Below are 15,834 nucleotides of genomic sequence, written 5' to 3' on the forward strand. Positions count from 1 at the left end.
AATAGGAACTAGCATGTACTCTTTTAGAGTTGAAATGAGACTATTTAAATGTCAGGTTTTTAATAATAAGTCTATAAATAGTTTAAGATTGTTAGAAAAGATAGTGTCCCTTGTGACCATTTTCATGATAGTTCAAAATTGGGTTATATTAAATGTAGGGCTGACTCATTACAAAGGTGCTTTTCTGTAAGTGTTACAGGGAGGTGTACATGTCTTTTTAGTTTGCTGACAGTAAATATTAAGCAGTAATAACAGTAACAACTATTGCTTTTCCCACTGCATAGTCTATAGTTCAGTGATTTGTGATTATGAAGCTAATATTCTTAAATTTAGAGCTTGTGAAATTTGATGAGTAACCAAATTCTTAGAGAAAACGAGATTCCCAGAAAAAAGGAAGATTGACAGATTAGTAATAATCCCATGAACATTAAGATTGATTATTGATTTAATTAGTTGAATTGATGAGAATACTCATAAAAAACCAATAATTTAACTCTTACTTGATAATTTTTTTAAATTCTAGATTCCTGTTCATCCTGTACCCGATCCCTTAGTTCATGAAGTTCTAAACTTAGCTTTTAAGCACTTTAAACATAAGGAAGGGTAAGTAAAATACTAACTTGGGATTGTTGCCTTTTTTTGCAATCCAGGTCTAGACTATTTTAAGTCTTACTGGTCATTTGTTTGAGAGTTCAAGGCAATTCTTATCTTCCTTTTTTTTTTTTTTCTTGAGGCAAGGTCTCACTTTCACCCAGCCTGGAGTGCAGAGATGCAATCATGGCTCACTGCAGCCTTGACCTCCTGGGCTCAAGTGATCCTCCCAACTCAGCCTCCTGAGTAGCCAGGACTACAGGTGCACGCCACCACACTCAGCTAATTTTTGTATTTTTTGTAGAAACAGAGTTTTGCCATGTTGCCCAGGCTGGAACTTGAACTCCTGGGCTTATAGGAGTGCTGGGATTATAGGTGTGAGCCACTGCACCCAGCCCCCATTTCTTTTAAATCCACAAAAAATGCTGATAAGAAAGATTTTGTGAAAATAATTCTTAGTACTACAGATTGGATATGTAAGAACCAGAAGGTTAAATATAGTAAAGTAAAATTGAAGATAGAATAAAATTAGTATTACTTTTATCGTATAAATGAATATTCAGAGAAAATTATACAGTACTCTGATAAGGAATTTTCAAATGTATTAGGAAAGAGAGTTTGTAGAAAAATTTAATGAAATGTTATGTTTGTTCTTTTGTCATTTTAGATATTCAGGAACCAACACTGGGAATGTGCATATTATTGCTGATTTATATGCAGAGGTGATAGGGGTTCTTGCCCAATCAAAGTAAGTTTTGTAAATCACCCATTTAGATTTTCTTTGCATTTTAGAATGCTTCATTACCAATGAATACAATAGATACTGATAGTTCGAAATCCACCATTTTCCATAGCACTAAGTCAACTCCACCTTTTATTACTTTACTGCTCTGTTTCTCAGAAGCTCTTTAACACTCATACCTCAATTTCACCACTTGTTTTAATTTTATTTGGGGTTTTCTATAAATGTCTGAATCGAACAAATCAGAAATTGCCAACCATATTTAGGACACTATCTTTTTCCCTATTTTTAACAATTCTGTTAGAATCTTTTTAAAGAACTCTTTACAGAGCTAATAATTATTTTCCAAGTGAGAACTTTTATTCCTCAGCAATGCAGTGTTTTCTAATCATATTTGTTTTAATGCTACACAGAGTTTGAATTGGTAAGAGACACCAAAAAGGAAAGATGAAAGATACTGGATTACTCAATTAAAACTGTTAATTCATTAAGAGTTATACACATTGAGTTGTACTGAACCATCACTTTAGTAAACAGCAAAATATATTTGTTATTAGCAACTTGTGGTTACTGTAACAATTATGGAAGATTTTGGATTTCCTTTGTTACTACTGGGAAATTTATAAGGAAAAAAGTATCAAATTATATTTTCTTAGATGTGTTTGAAAGAGTCTTTGGCCCTGAAATCATCATATAACAAACAACCTTTCTAAATTCTAAGAAGGCAAGTACAATTATTGTTAATGTTTAAGTAGTTTGCATTTTAATATTAAGTGAAATATTTTATTTAGCATATTTTTAAAATTTTTAATATACTAGGAACCCTTGTATAGCAAATGCTATAGAACTTAGAACATGGTTTGAGTATTTTAAATGATTTAGATATAGATGATAATTTTTTAATACCTTATGGTTTGAGTATTTTAAATGATTTAGACATCAACAATAATATCTTAATATCTCGCATGGAATTAAATTGACACAAAAACATAGATATGAGCGGTGATGTATTTCTCTTTATGACAGTTTATGTTATTTTTATTTTTGTCAAAACTGAGTTTCTGTCTCAGGAATATAGACCAGAAATTCTAAATAATATATTAGCAAGTTGGATCCAGGAGAACACTCCATCATGGCTACGTTAACTCTAGATGGCAAGGATAGTAAGTCCAAACAGCCAGTAAATGTATGAAATGGTACTCAGCCTCACCTGCTAGTTGTAGGAGAAATGCCACTTTAGAGCAATACTAAGATGTTTTCTGCTCATGCATGTAATAAACATGGGAGAAAACGTGAAAGGATCCACTTTGAGTTAGGCTGATAGCACCTAAGGGGGCAGGTGGTGGGGTTGAGTGGGAGTGGGGAAGAGAAGGAGATAAAGGTTGGAGGTATATTTGAATCTTGGTGTATGTATTTTCATGGTTTGTAGTGACTAATAATTTTTGTAAGTAGTTTAACAAAAGGAAAAAATCCTTAGATTCTAATATTTCAATGGAAAGACTTTATCCATTTTACAAAAATTTTCTTAATGAAGTGCTAAAGAATATAGTCATGAAAAATGGTATCATATTCTCCAAGATTAAAATCAAAAAAGATGTTATATTTCAGTCATGTATCCATATTTTGTTAATTCTTTTTTGTTCTTCTCACTGTAGTCAGTGACCACTGGAAAGCATGTTTTGAGGTTATTTTAACTTTAAGGAACTGGCTTCCCCAAGTAACATTATCAGTAAAGTCTTTAATTGTTTCATAATATATAGGGGGGAAGGGGATAAATAAGTATAATTGATTAATAAACTATTAGATGTCCTTTTCAAATGTAAGTGAAGGAAAGCTTACTAGCTTTAACAATTGTGATTTGAATCCAGGATGATGCTCACATTTCAAAAGCCTTTTGGCAGTGTAATGATGTATTGATTTTAAGTGATAATTAGTACTGTATGATTGATTGGCTTATCTCTGTGAACAAATTTATAGTCTCCAATATGCTCTCCATATAACTAATTGCAGACTTTATATAAAAAGAGCCTTAAAAGATGGAGACACTGATTTACATGGTGGCGTTTTGTGGGTTGGTTATTTGATATTATTCTATTATGGTTATTAATTAAATGGTAGTGGTGGTGTCTTGATAATATAGGAATAAAGAAATCCTATTATTTCTCCTTCAGAAACTTTTAATTTAATTTTAAAAGAAATGAACAGCAAATTTAGAGTAGCAATTTTTATTTTCCTCTGTGTGCCTTTCTGGCAATTGTAATGAAGGTAGAGAAAGGAGATGATATTTAGGTAGCATACCTTTTGATTTTTACCCTTAAATATCATGTGGAAATTAGTGTTTTTAATTCAAATCAAATGATGTCTCCACGTATATTAAAGGTTTCAGGCTGTAAGGAAGAAGTTTGTGACAGAATTAAAAGAACTGCGACAAAAGGAACAAAGCCCACATGTGGTACAAAGTGTCATCAGCTTAATAATGGGAATGAAATTTTTTCGAGTAAAAATGTATCCTGTAGAAGATTTTGAAGCATCATTTCAATTTATGCAGGTGATATACCTTCTAAATGACAGTAAATAGAGCAAGCCTAACAGTCCTTGCTCTTCATGACTTTTTAAAAGAAACAAAATACACGTAAATTAATGGCATCATTTTTAGTCTCTTATTCCATGTGTTAAGTTGTTCTAAGTGTAAATTAATTTTTTTTTTTTCCTTGAGACAGAGTCTCACTCTGTCACCCAGGCTGGAGTGCAGTGGCATGATCTCGGCTCACTGCAACCTCCACCTTCCTGATTGAAGCGATTCTTCTGCCTCAGGCACCCGAGTACTTGGGATTACAGGCGCCTGCCGCCAGGCCTGGCTAATTTTTTTTTTTTTTTTTTCTTTAGTAGAGACGGGATTTCACCATGTTGGCCAGGCTGGTCTCTAACTCCTCACCTCAGGTGATCTGCCCGCCTCAGCCTCCCAAAGTGGTGGGATTACAGGTGTGAGCCACCGCACCCAGCCAGCTTTGTTTTTTGACTTGAAGATGCATTGACCTTAGTTTTTTGGTAAAATGGCAGAGTGTTCACAAAATGATGTGATATTACAAATTCTTTAACCTTTCCTCTTTTGTTAATCTAAGTATATACCTCTTTCCCTTTAAGGAATGTGCTCAGTATTTCTTAGAAGTGAAAGATAAAGATATAAAACATGCACTTGCTGGTTTATTTGTGGAGATTCTTATCCCTGTAGCTGCTGTAAGTATTTTTCTTATTTTCATACCATTTGTGTGTTATACAAGAACCTTATCAACCTTATACTTTTATTTTTTGTCCTAAAAATACTTACATGACAATAAGCTGTGGCCATGGGAAGGCTCGTCTCATTTGCTCCCTGTTGCTCAGAGGTCTCTTCCTTTTGTTGATCATACAATGTTTTAGAGATCATTTCATGTATTTTGTTTTTTGGTTGTTGCAGATGGTAGGGGAAATCCAGCTCCATCTTGGCTAGAAATGGAGATTAATTACATTCTTTTTGTTCAGATTTTATTCTAATTAAAATCTCAAAAATGAAGAAATGTATTACATGTTGAAAAGTTGAACTGTTTTGGCTTTCATTTTTAAACATTGAATTCACTTACTTGTGACCTATGGGCTTATATGAATTGGTTTGTAGTATTCAGGTCCTACCTTTAGAGCATGTTTAGAAAAGGTGAACAGAGAATTGTTTTAAAAGTTAAGAATTTGAAATATTAATGAGAGTGATTGACGTGTTTTTTTAAGACCTGTTTTGCATTGAAGATTTTTAAAAATGGGGACACACAAAACTCATAAATTAAAGGTTTGCAAGTGGTTTATTTGAGTTACACAGCCCCCGTTTCCTCCCACCCAGTTTTTAGCCATATGAATTGGGCTCATTTTATAAAAAAGAAAACAGGCTATCATGTATAAGTCATGTCAGTTTTAGTCTTTTATTAGATATGCACTTTGATTTCTTTTCCTGTAAGTTGTTTGAATTACTGTTTATCCCTTCCAAATGATCATTTGTACATCACCCTTTGTTTGATCATCCTTTTTTTTTCTCCCAGATGGCTGAGATTAGGTTTTAGTTTTTAAGGCAGTTCATCAAAAGGAGCAGGTTGTAGGAAGAGAGGCACTTGACAATGGTCCATTATCATCGTGTTGCCTGATTCTTTTATACCATATTTGCTTTTGTGTCCAGGTTTATTAGCCTGCTAGGACAGCCATAATAAAGTACTGCAAACTGGATAGCTTAACAACAGAAATGTATATTGTCTCATGTTTACGGAGGCTAGAGTGTGAGATCAAAGTGCCAGCAGGTTGGTTCCTTCTAAGAGCTGTGAGGAGGAACCTGCTCCATGCCCCTTGCTTAGCCTCTCGTGTGCACTGAAAATCTTTTGTGTTTCTTGGCTTGTAGAAGCATGGTTCTGAATCCTGCCTTCATTGTCACATGGCATTCTCCTTGAGTGTATGTCTGTGTCCAAATTTCCCCTTTTTAAAAGGACACCAGTCATGTGGATTAGGGTCTTCCCGATCCTAACTTAATTAATGTGATCTGCAATGACCTATTTCCTAATGAAGTCACCTTCTGATGTCTGTGGGGTTAGGACTTCAACATGAATTTTGGGGGGATATGATTCAACCCATAATACTAGGCCTTTGCACATGCAGCTCCTTCTGCCTGGAACATTCATGCCTCTCTAGTAACCTCCCTCCCCTCTTTCTCTGGCTGGCTTCTCTTTCTTTACTCATTTATTTATTGAGTGCTTTCTGTTTGTCAGGTCTTCCTCTATGCACAAGGGAACACAACAATGAGTATGATAGGAAAGACTCCCTAGTACCGTAGATTTTAATTGCTAGTGCAGAAAATAGAAAATAAACTAGTGTATAAAATAGGTAGTATGTCAGATTGTGGAGAGTAATGTGAAGAAATGTAAACAGGGTAGGGGGCATAGGATTGCCAAAGGGGTGAGGGAGTTGAAATTTTAAAAAGAGTATGATTAGGGAAGACCACCACGTCGAAAGAGTTGGTAGCAATTGAGCAAAATCTAAAGGAATGAGACAGTAAGACTTCCTGTGTCTGTGGGAAGAGCTTCTCAGGCAAAAGGCCCCAGCGTAGACATCCTAAGGCAAGAAATTCTTTGATGCGTTCTAGGAACAGCAAGGAAGCTCCAAAGGCTGGGTCCCCATGCACATGGTCCGAGGGTGGGAGATAAGGCCAGCAAGGTTAAATGGGAGGCTTTAGCACTATTTCTGTTAAGAGATGTTGGATGCAGCTTAGATGTTACTTCCTTGTTGAGTTTTTCCATAGGGGCCCCTTTTGAGTGCTCCAAGAGCACAGAGAATTTGTTCTCAGTGGACCTGTTATACTGTGTCCTCTTAGCCTGTATTCCCACTTTGTTCACTCAGGGTGGGACTAGGTTTATCTTATGTACTTAACATTTGGTCACTTGGCACATTGTAGTACTTCAGTGAGAGTCTCAGTGAATTATTAACCAATTTCAAACCTTACAGAAAGTTCTTGTATTCTTTGTATAGTTTAATCTAACATCTGTATCATTTTCTTTGTTTGCATTATCTTTTTACTAGGCTGTTAAAAATGAAGTGAATGTTCCCTGTTTGAAAAATTTTGTGGAGATGCTTTATCAGACTACTTTTGAACTGAGCTCGAGAAAGAAGCATTCATTGGTATTAAGAAACATTTCAAACCTTTTCATATTTAATTGGGATTTTTAGTAATTGATTTATGAATTCAGTGGAAATTTAAGAGAATGGTAAAATCTGTAATTGTAAAATCCCTGAAGTGCAATACAAGGGCAAGTTTTACATACGTATTTTTTGCGTGGCTCTATTTAAATGTTCTGTTCTTAATTTTACTAGCTCTGCATTTGTTGAGTTGTTCAGACTTCCTTCTAGGTAGTCATGCATTGCTTAATGATGGAAATATGTTCTAAGAAATGTGTCGTTAGGCTATTTCATTGTGCAAACATCATTGAATGTACTTACACAAACCTAAATACTATAGCCTACTACACACCTAGGCTATATGGTATAGCTTATTGCTCCCAGACTACAAACCTGTACAGCATGTTACTGTACTGTGGGCAGTTGTAACAGAATAATATTTGTGTATCTAAACACGAGAAGGTACAGTAAAAATATGTTGTAACCTCAGGGGATCACTGTCATAAAGTGATTTTAGCAGCTGTTTTCTGTCTAATTACGTCTTTTCTATTCAGAGATTGAAGGCATTTTTTTCTACCTGTCTATTTCACATAACTTTTACGTAGCTTGGAGAAAGTTTGGAGAATTGGTGAAATATTTGACCTTCTAAACTAGAGATACAGTAATACTAAACATGGATTGTGCCAGGCATTGAACTAAGTACTTTGTACTTTTTTTTTCTTACTTTAAGCTTCACAACCCTATAAGATATTTGTGATTATTGTCCTCTACTTTATGTGTTTGGAAAGTGAGGCTTAGAGTACCTAATGTAGCCATCGTGAAGTTACACATTTGACAAACAGAAAGCTAACATTTTAATACCATCTGTCATCTGATCCCAGGGACTAGTCATAACCACAAAATGGATGAGAGACTAATGGGTTGAGGGAGAACTAATAGCATATTCTAACTCAGACAGGTATGATCAGTCAAGGAATTTTCCTCGTAGAAAATTTACTCTTTATCTTTCTGTGTTAGATTATTCTATGAGATTATATTTCTTATTACGAATTGGAAAACTGCTTAAAAGATTTGTTTCCTTGCTTATGAGAATAAATGAAATATAAAATTTAAAAGTCCAGTGCTTTTCGATGAAAAATGTTAATTCTGTCTTTTCCCCGTCTCCTATAGGCTTTATATCCACTAATTACCTGCCTTTTATGTGTCAGTCAGAAACAATTTTTTTTAAATAATTGGCATATTTTCCTACAGAACTGTTTGTCACATTTAAAGGTAAGATGTAATCACACTTCTGATATGTAAATACTGACTGGTATATTTTGTTTATGCATATAAATTGAACAGTGCATAATGAAACTTTTGTTACTATTGGTATACTTGAATAGCAACACTTTGCCACATTCCTTTTCTTATACCCACTGTATTTCTTCTATAGGGAATCATTTATAGATATGAGTAAACTTTTGATTGAAAATTTAGTTTGTCCTAATGAGTGCAAGATTATTGTACATTTTTAGTGATATTTATATTATCTTAAATCTAGGAATATTTGTTAATTCTTTTAGAATTATAGAGTATTAATCTCACAAAACCTTCTAGATACTTATTTTGTCTTTTGAGAAAATCAGTAATGTTGGTTTAAGTCTGAACAATATGAGAAAAAGCTTTGATAATATCACTAAAATCACATTTAAGTATGCCCAGCCATATCTAAAAGTTGGTACTGGATCTGCACAGATGTAAAAGCTCCTGAAATGATTCTGACTTGAATGAAAGGGTACTTGTCATTAACACTATTTGGCACATCCATATTCAGCCTCTCTTAGTCCTGAAAACAAAACTGTGAGAGATAGAAGGATCATTTTCTTCCCAGGATGCTCTGCTAGCAGGATCCTCTTTTCTTCTTTGGGTAGGAACACAATTCTGACAGTGTGGGAATATTCTTCAGCTGCATGTCATGCGAATGCTTGATTTGAATATTCTTTTGATATATACTTAGATGAGCCTATTTGAATATTTGCTTGCAAGTTATAGAAATATTGCAGACATGACATTCCATTTCCTGGTATTCCTCTAAGTTAGACTTGAGACTGAAAACCTTATACTTTGAAGATAATGGAACCGAGGCAGATAGAGAAAGTGACTTGTCTCTGGGTATGCAGCTCGTTGTGCTATTGTAGGAATAGGACTGGATCTTCTTTCATATTTCAGGAATGATCCACTGGATGTTATCCTGTACGTCTTTTTCATGATTTTATGTATAATTTTCAAAACTGCCTCAGTTTCTTAGGTATACGGAATATATACTACTTTGAGAAATGTTTTTGTCTATTTTCCTTCTAGATAAACGTTGATATTACTCATGTTTGGATGAGAATTTATATGCCTTATTTGACTATTTATGAAAATTCCCAGGACCAAATCAAACTGATTGAACTCTTTATGTCATGCAACCAGGAAATAAATTTTATTTAATTAATTACATTATACTTGTTTCTGTTCTTATTTTTGGTAATTTGTACAGATATAGGGACCAAAAGAGAATTGATCATTTTTCTGGATAGTATGATTTTTCATACATTCATTAAAATATTTTTAAGATATGCATTTAAATGTTTCTGGAAGGCTGCTTTGTTTCATGACAGTTCATACTTTTCTGTTGCTTGTTGGAATTTTTATATATATACGTTTCACCTAACATATTTGCAATACTTCGCAGTACCTTAACTTTTTTTTTGTCTTAAGGCTTTCATTTAAATGCTCTGTTTTCTTTGAACCCTTACCTCCTGTTAAATATTTCTGGCATATTGTTCATTTTCATTAATGGCTATGTCAATCTGCCAGGCTAAAGGAGATAAGAGCCACTTAGCATGAGTATTTGGAATATAATTGTCTTGGCCATTAACCCTTAACTTACATTAAGGCTCTATTCAGCAGAAATTTTATGAATTGGCTCCTATTTATTAAGTCTTAGATAATGTGGCTGCTCTGCATAGTTGAGGTAAGGAGTTGAGCCTTGAAGGAAAAACTATGCTAGTTATCTGTTGTAACAGTTATTTATTTTATGTATAGGGAAAATTGATCCAAGATAAAGGCCTTACCTAAACTATTTTGAGATCCATTTAATCTCTTGATACTAAAAACCTAAACAATTTCCTTTTATTAGACCTATACCTTTTTTTTTTTTTTTTTTTTTTTTTTTTTGAGATGAAGTCTCGCTCTGTCACCCAGGCTGGAGTGCAGTGGAATGATCTCGGCTCACTGCAGGCTTCACCTCCCGGACTCAAGCGATTCTCCTGCCTCACCCTACTGAGTAGCTGGGATTACAGGCATCTGCCACCACCGCCGGCTGATTTTTGTATTTTTAGTACAGACGGGGTTTCACCATATTGGCCAGGCTGGTCTCAAACTCCTGACCTCAAGTTATTCACCCGCCTCAGCCTCCCAAAGTGCTGGAATTACAGGTGTGAACCACTGCGCCCAGCCTAGACCCATACTTCTTATGACTGGTTTTTATTACTTTTTATTGGATGCTACATCCTCTAAGTACAGAATCTCATTTGATTTTTACTGTACATGAGGCTGAAAGAAGATAAACAATAACCCGTGTTTTGGGAGCCAGCATGGATTTGTGTCCATATTCACATAGTTCCATAGCTCTTGCTCTTCTAGTCCACCATTTTACTTCTGAATGTAGTATAAGGAATGTTGTTGGATATAAGCACTGAATATTTTAAGAAAACATGTTAGCAATAATTTGAGGATATTAAAAAGGCATTACTCTCTAGTCATAAGAATAAATATGATGAATTTCAAGGCACTTTATGATATTGCACAGTTTTAAAAAATTACCATACTAGTTTTTAAAGTTGATGACCATGAAAAATGAGCTTTATCTCTATATGCCCATAAATAGCTTGTGACAGTGTCACGTTATTTTCACTGAAAAGTTAAATCTTTAATTTTTGTCCCAAACAGAATTTGGTAGTCTCCCATTCCTATATCTATATCAATTTAGGTGCTTGTGTGAAAAGTGATTTTAAAGTTTCTGGAGAATTATTAAGAGAGATAGGTGAATAATAAGAGTAGTTATCATAGAAAATAATTTGGAGATTTTTTTCAACAATCTATACTTACATTCATTTAAAAATTTAAAGTTGAACTGAAATACAATGCTTTAAGAAGAATTCTAAGAAAAATTAGGTAGTTAAAACTTTGTTTTCTCTCAGTTGGAATATTATAGGTGTATCTTACATGATGCCCAAATCGTGAGATTTTTTTTTTTTCTTAGTGTTTCTGGCCACTGTCTTGGACATTTCAAATTTCTTCTAAATAGAGACCTTGGTGAAGAGCTGTCTTGTTTTGTGCTTATTTTCATCTAACATGCATGTGCTGCATCTCATGTTTATGTTTGCTGTCTCACATTGCTTTATTTAGATGCCATCTAACAACAGTATCAGAAAACAAATAGAAACACTCCAGGTGAGTTGTGTTGACATTACAAAGTAAAATACTGCTTTATTTCCTTTAAGCGTGGCATTTGTTTTTCCTTTTCCCGTTGTTGCATTGCATGTCTAATGTATTTATTCCAACCTGCTTCTGGTATTTTAAGAGAAGAGTAGCACACAGCAGAAACATTCTTCAGAAGGTTTAATATCAGTGTGGCCCCAAGAAGATGAATTTAAGAAATAGAACTGACACTGAATGCTGATTCTTCACCAAAAGTCACAATTTAAAAATATTCTGTTTAACATACATTATCTAGCTGTTATAAATGAAAATGTTTAAAAAATTTCCAGTGAAATTAAGGAGACAGTAGCTTAGATTTTGAATATAGTTTGTTGTTGTTGTTGCTGTTATTTTTAATTTTTGTGGGTACATAGTAGATGTATATATTTATGGGATACATGAGATGTTTTGATACAGGCATGCACTGTGAAGTAAGCACACCATGGAGAATGGGTATTCATCCCCTCAAGCATTTATCCTTTGAGTTACAAAGAATCCAAGTCTACTCTTTAAGTTAATGGAATACAGTATTGACAAATTAATTTTTAAAACTTTATCCTATTGATTTGGGTTTGTTTTTTGTTTTTTGTTTTTTGTTTTAATTTTTTCAGAGAGAGGGTCTGACTAGCCCAGGCTAGACTCCAACTCCTGGGTTCAAGCTGAGACTACAGGCATGCACCACCATGCCTGGCTTTACTGATTTTGGTTTTAAACAAATCATTTTTTTAGTTCACAGTAGAAAAAAAGAGAAGAAACATTAAAATGATTGTTGCCAAAGACTATATTTGACTGACATACCAAAATTTTGTTTTATATTAAGTTCATTAGATTTTTATTTGTGTAATTGTTCAAATTAGATTGAATATCTTTGTTTAAAGCTCAGATAAATTTAGGATGATTTTATTATTCAGACATATAGCAGCATTGTAGCAGCTGAAAAAATAATAATTGATTTTTGTCACTTCTCACCTTGCCTTTTTGGTCATTGTGTGAATGCCAGCTTTGTTTGAAAATCAAGTTTTTTCATACCAGATACCTCATCACTTAAGATAATCCAAATACTTTTATATTTAATCATTCATATGAGAACAGTTTTTATGTAGAATAGGACTTAAATATTTTTAATGTATAATTTTTAATAATATTTTGAAAATACAATTTAACAATATGAAAGTGTTATTTCATGTGTACCTAAAAACTGATGGGACTTATTTAAGACTTTATTTTTTTTAGAGCAGTTTTAGGTTCACAGTAAAATTGAGAGGAGGGTACCGAGATTTCCTGTGGGTAAATTTCCCTACCCACACTCATACCTAGCTTCCCCCGTAATCAGCATCCCCCTTCAGAGTGATACATTTGTTAAAACTGGTGAACATACATTGACACATCTTTATCACACAAAGCCCACAGCTTACATTAGAGTTTACTCTTGGTGTGTTGTATATTCTATGGGTTTGGACAAATGTATAATGACATGTATCTACCATTATAGTATCATGCAGAGTATTTTCACTGCCCTAAAAATCCTTCATGCTTTGCCTATTCATTTCTCTCTACCTCCCTAACTCCTGGCTGAACTATTTTGACATCTGATATCTTATATTTAAATGATAGAAAAGAAAATAATGTTTTCTCAAAGACATTACTACAAAATGCTTGGTTGTTATATTTGTAGTATACATTATATGTTACTTTAGTTACATTACTAACAAACATAACTGGAAATTACTGGGGGAGTATATTTGAAATTTGGGATCATTGTGGATCTGGCAGTGGAGAGAGGGATTGATACTGAGAGTCTAATGAGCACAGTAACTGATCCTCCATTTTTAATTATATCAAATCTTTATCCAAATAGATGTGCAAAAATCTAAAATGTAAATTCACAACAATCAGTACATCCTAAAACTAATCAACGGATGTATAAAGAGTTTCTCCGTAAAAAAAAAAGGAGATTATTTCAAAATAATCAACATTTCAAAATTATTGGTCATTTGAGAACTTTATTTTTTATAACAGCTAGAATGAAGAAAAAGTTTGCTGATCAAATTGTAATTGAAATGGAATAACTGATTCTAAATAATAATAATTTAAATAATGTCCTTATTCTAAATAAAAATTATAACACTTAATAGTCAATGAACGTTTAATACATGCCAGGTACTGTTCCAAGTGCTTTACAGATATTAACTTTACCTCTGAGGTAGGTACCATATGTTCTCCATTTTAGAGATGAGGAAATTGTGACTCAGAATCATATAACAATGCCCAAGGATGGAGCTTGGATTTAGTCCCTGTTTTTCCCAGTTTTAGAGTCCACGCTCTTAACTCCCTGTTCACTCATAAGGATATACACTTCATAATATTTTGCATTATTTCGTAAATGCAAATGACTGTAATACCATTTGGTGTTCTGAATTTTAACTATATATGGGCTACAAATGAATTCTGCCAAAAATGAGTGATCCTTTTTCAGTCATTATGTCAGTATTGGAGTGTGAACTGTTCATCATCAAGTAAGTTTGTTTGTATAATTTTAGAATTCTTAGAAATACTAGTATAATTGTATTTAATAAGTAAAATTTAGTAAATAAAATTTTAGCATTTTGAAAGTGTAAGAAAGGGCTCAATTTCCAAATTTATGGTTACTTTTGAGCCATATATTTACCCTATACCAAATATGTACCTGGGTATTTAAACCTATTTTAGACTGAATACAAAAAAGATTGGCTTTTAGTTGTTGACAGAGAATATGTTTGCTGTTAAGTGATTGCAAGTATTATAATAAGTTTATTCTCTTTTGTTTTAAAACAGAATAAAGATCCGAAAATGTCTCGAGTTGCACTGGAATCTTTGTATAGATTATTGTGGGTTTATGTAATTAGAATAAAATGTGAAAGCAACACTGTAACTCAAAGGTGAGTATCTTTGCTTTAAAGTGCCTTAAAAATAAATTCTTGTTTTTAAAAAAACACACTATTGGGAATTTTAGTAAACATTATACTTTGTGGGTGGAATATGAATTCTGTCAATATATTATGAAGAATAGGAAGAATTTTTTGCTAATATGCTGTTGATGTTATGATCTCATTATGACTAGATCTTTTTCCCTGTAGTCGTCTTATGAGCATAGTGTCAGCACTTTTTCCAAAAGGCTCACGAAGTGTGGTTCCTCGTGACACACCTCTCAATATATTTGTGAAGATTATTCAGTTCATTGCTCAGGTGAGTGCTTCATCTCATAGTATGTATGTATATAAATTGTTAGAGTAATCTATTCTAATCACTTGGAGCTTTGAAATTTTTTATGCATCTAAAAACATAGTAACACAACATTGAATAAGTTTATTTCATTAATCTACACACTTGTAGATGGAAAGAAAACCCACAGGTGGCAGCACTTTGAATTGAAGAGGGATAAACAACATATCTCATAATCCTAATGTTAGTGCATTTACTAATTACCTTCTGAGTATCTTCAAGGATTTCTTAGAAAATTATTTTCATAGTCTACATTAATCTAGATTCTTAGGTACTGATAATAGATTCCACTGTAGCTAGTTAAACCCAAAGGGACCTCGAAAGGAATATAGATAGCTCAGAGAATTTATAGTAGGGCTGAAGAAACGAATTCTAGTCTGAACGACAAAGAGGAAACTGCTACCTTGGCCAAAATAAAACAGCCACCAGACAAGGAAGTCACCACATGTGGGTATGCTTCAGAATCATGCTGCGTCTGCTACGGTCCTCACCAGTAAAATAGATTCATTTCTCCCTGTCTTCCTCCTCCTCTTTACATATCCCAGTTCCCAAAGAGACTCACATGAGTGTATCACTTGGCAGGGTTTAAATTATATCCTCAAGCTTTTTGTTAAATGGGATCCTGGGAAGTACAAGTTTAGCTTTCTAGCCTCTGCAGTAAAGGAAGGATTATTAGAGGGGGATTAAATGGGTGTTAATGAGCCAATACAAGGTTTTGGTCACATTTCCTTTTGGGACATCCATCTTGGAGAAACATAGGTAAGGTTATCTCGTCAACATGGGAAAATGCTGTGATTCCAGAATATTGATTGCATTCTCTTTCAACTGAAACTGTAACAATCTAGATGATCCATAATTCAATTATTTTTGACAGTGAAGAAATAAAGAATATTTAAATAGAATTAGTACATTGTTATTTACTAGAGTACAAAAGTAATGATAATTCGATAAGTATAAGGATATCAGTAAGATTAATAAAAGCAAATTGTGCTTTAGATCAAGTGTTCAAAAAACTTGTGACATTAGGTTGCATCTCTTTTTTTCCA

The 15,834-nt window shown here is 33.6% G+C and overlaps 1 protein-coding gene across 32 annotated transcripts in view; it reads left to right on the forward strand.

Annotated features, from left to right (window-relative positions):
- Positions 1 to 15,834, forward strand: part of FRYL (FRY like transcription coactivator) — a 280,599-nt gene that overhangs the window by 168,319 nt on the left and 96,446 nt on the right. For 18 of the 32 annotated variants that reach the window (XR_010156313.1, XR_010156314.1, XR_008547561.2 and 15 more), the window contains 9 exons: positions 524 to 603; positions 1,259 to 1,339; positions 3,713 to 3,881; positions 4,478 to 4,570; positions 6,923 to 7,021; positions 8,189 to 8,290; positions 11,456 to 11,500; positions 14,342 to 14,445; positions 14,644 to 14,752. Coding sequence is in view for 29 of the 32 variants with exons in the window: in XM_063808895.1 (XP_063664965.1) it covers positions 524 to 603; positions 1,259 to 1,339; positions 3,713 to 3,881; positions 4,478 to 4,570; positions 6,923 to 7,021; positions 8,189 to 8,290; positions 11,456 to 11,500; positions 14,342 to 14,445; positions 14,644 to 14,752 (882 nt within the window). In the remaining 3 variants the exon portion in view is untranslated. The remainder of the gene's footprint in view (positions 1 to 523; positions 604 to 1,258; positions 1,340 to 3,712; positions 3,882 to 4,477; positions 4,571 to 6,922; positions 7,022 to 8,188; positions 8,291 to 11,455; positions 11,501 to 14,341; positions 14,446 to 14,643; positions 14,753 to 15,834) is intronic. The other 14 variants (XM_063808899.1, XM_063808900.1, XM_063808907.1 and 11 more) reach the window with 1 other exon arrangement.

This window comes from Pan troglodytes, chromosome 3 (assembly GCF_028858775.2).
Source record: "Pan troglodytes isolate AG18354 chromosome 3, NHGRI_mPanTro3-v2.0_pri, whole genome shotgun sequence".
Lineage (NCBI taxonomy): Eukaryota > Metazoa > Chordata > Mammalia > Primates > Hominidae > Pan > Pan troglodytes.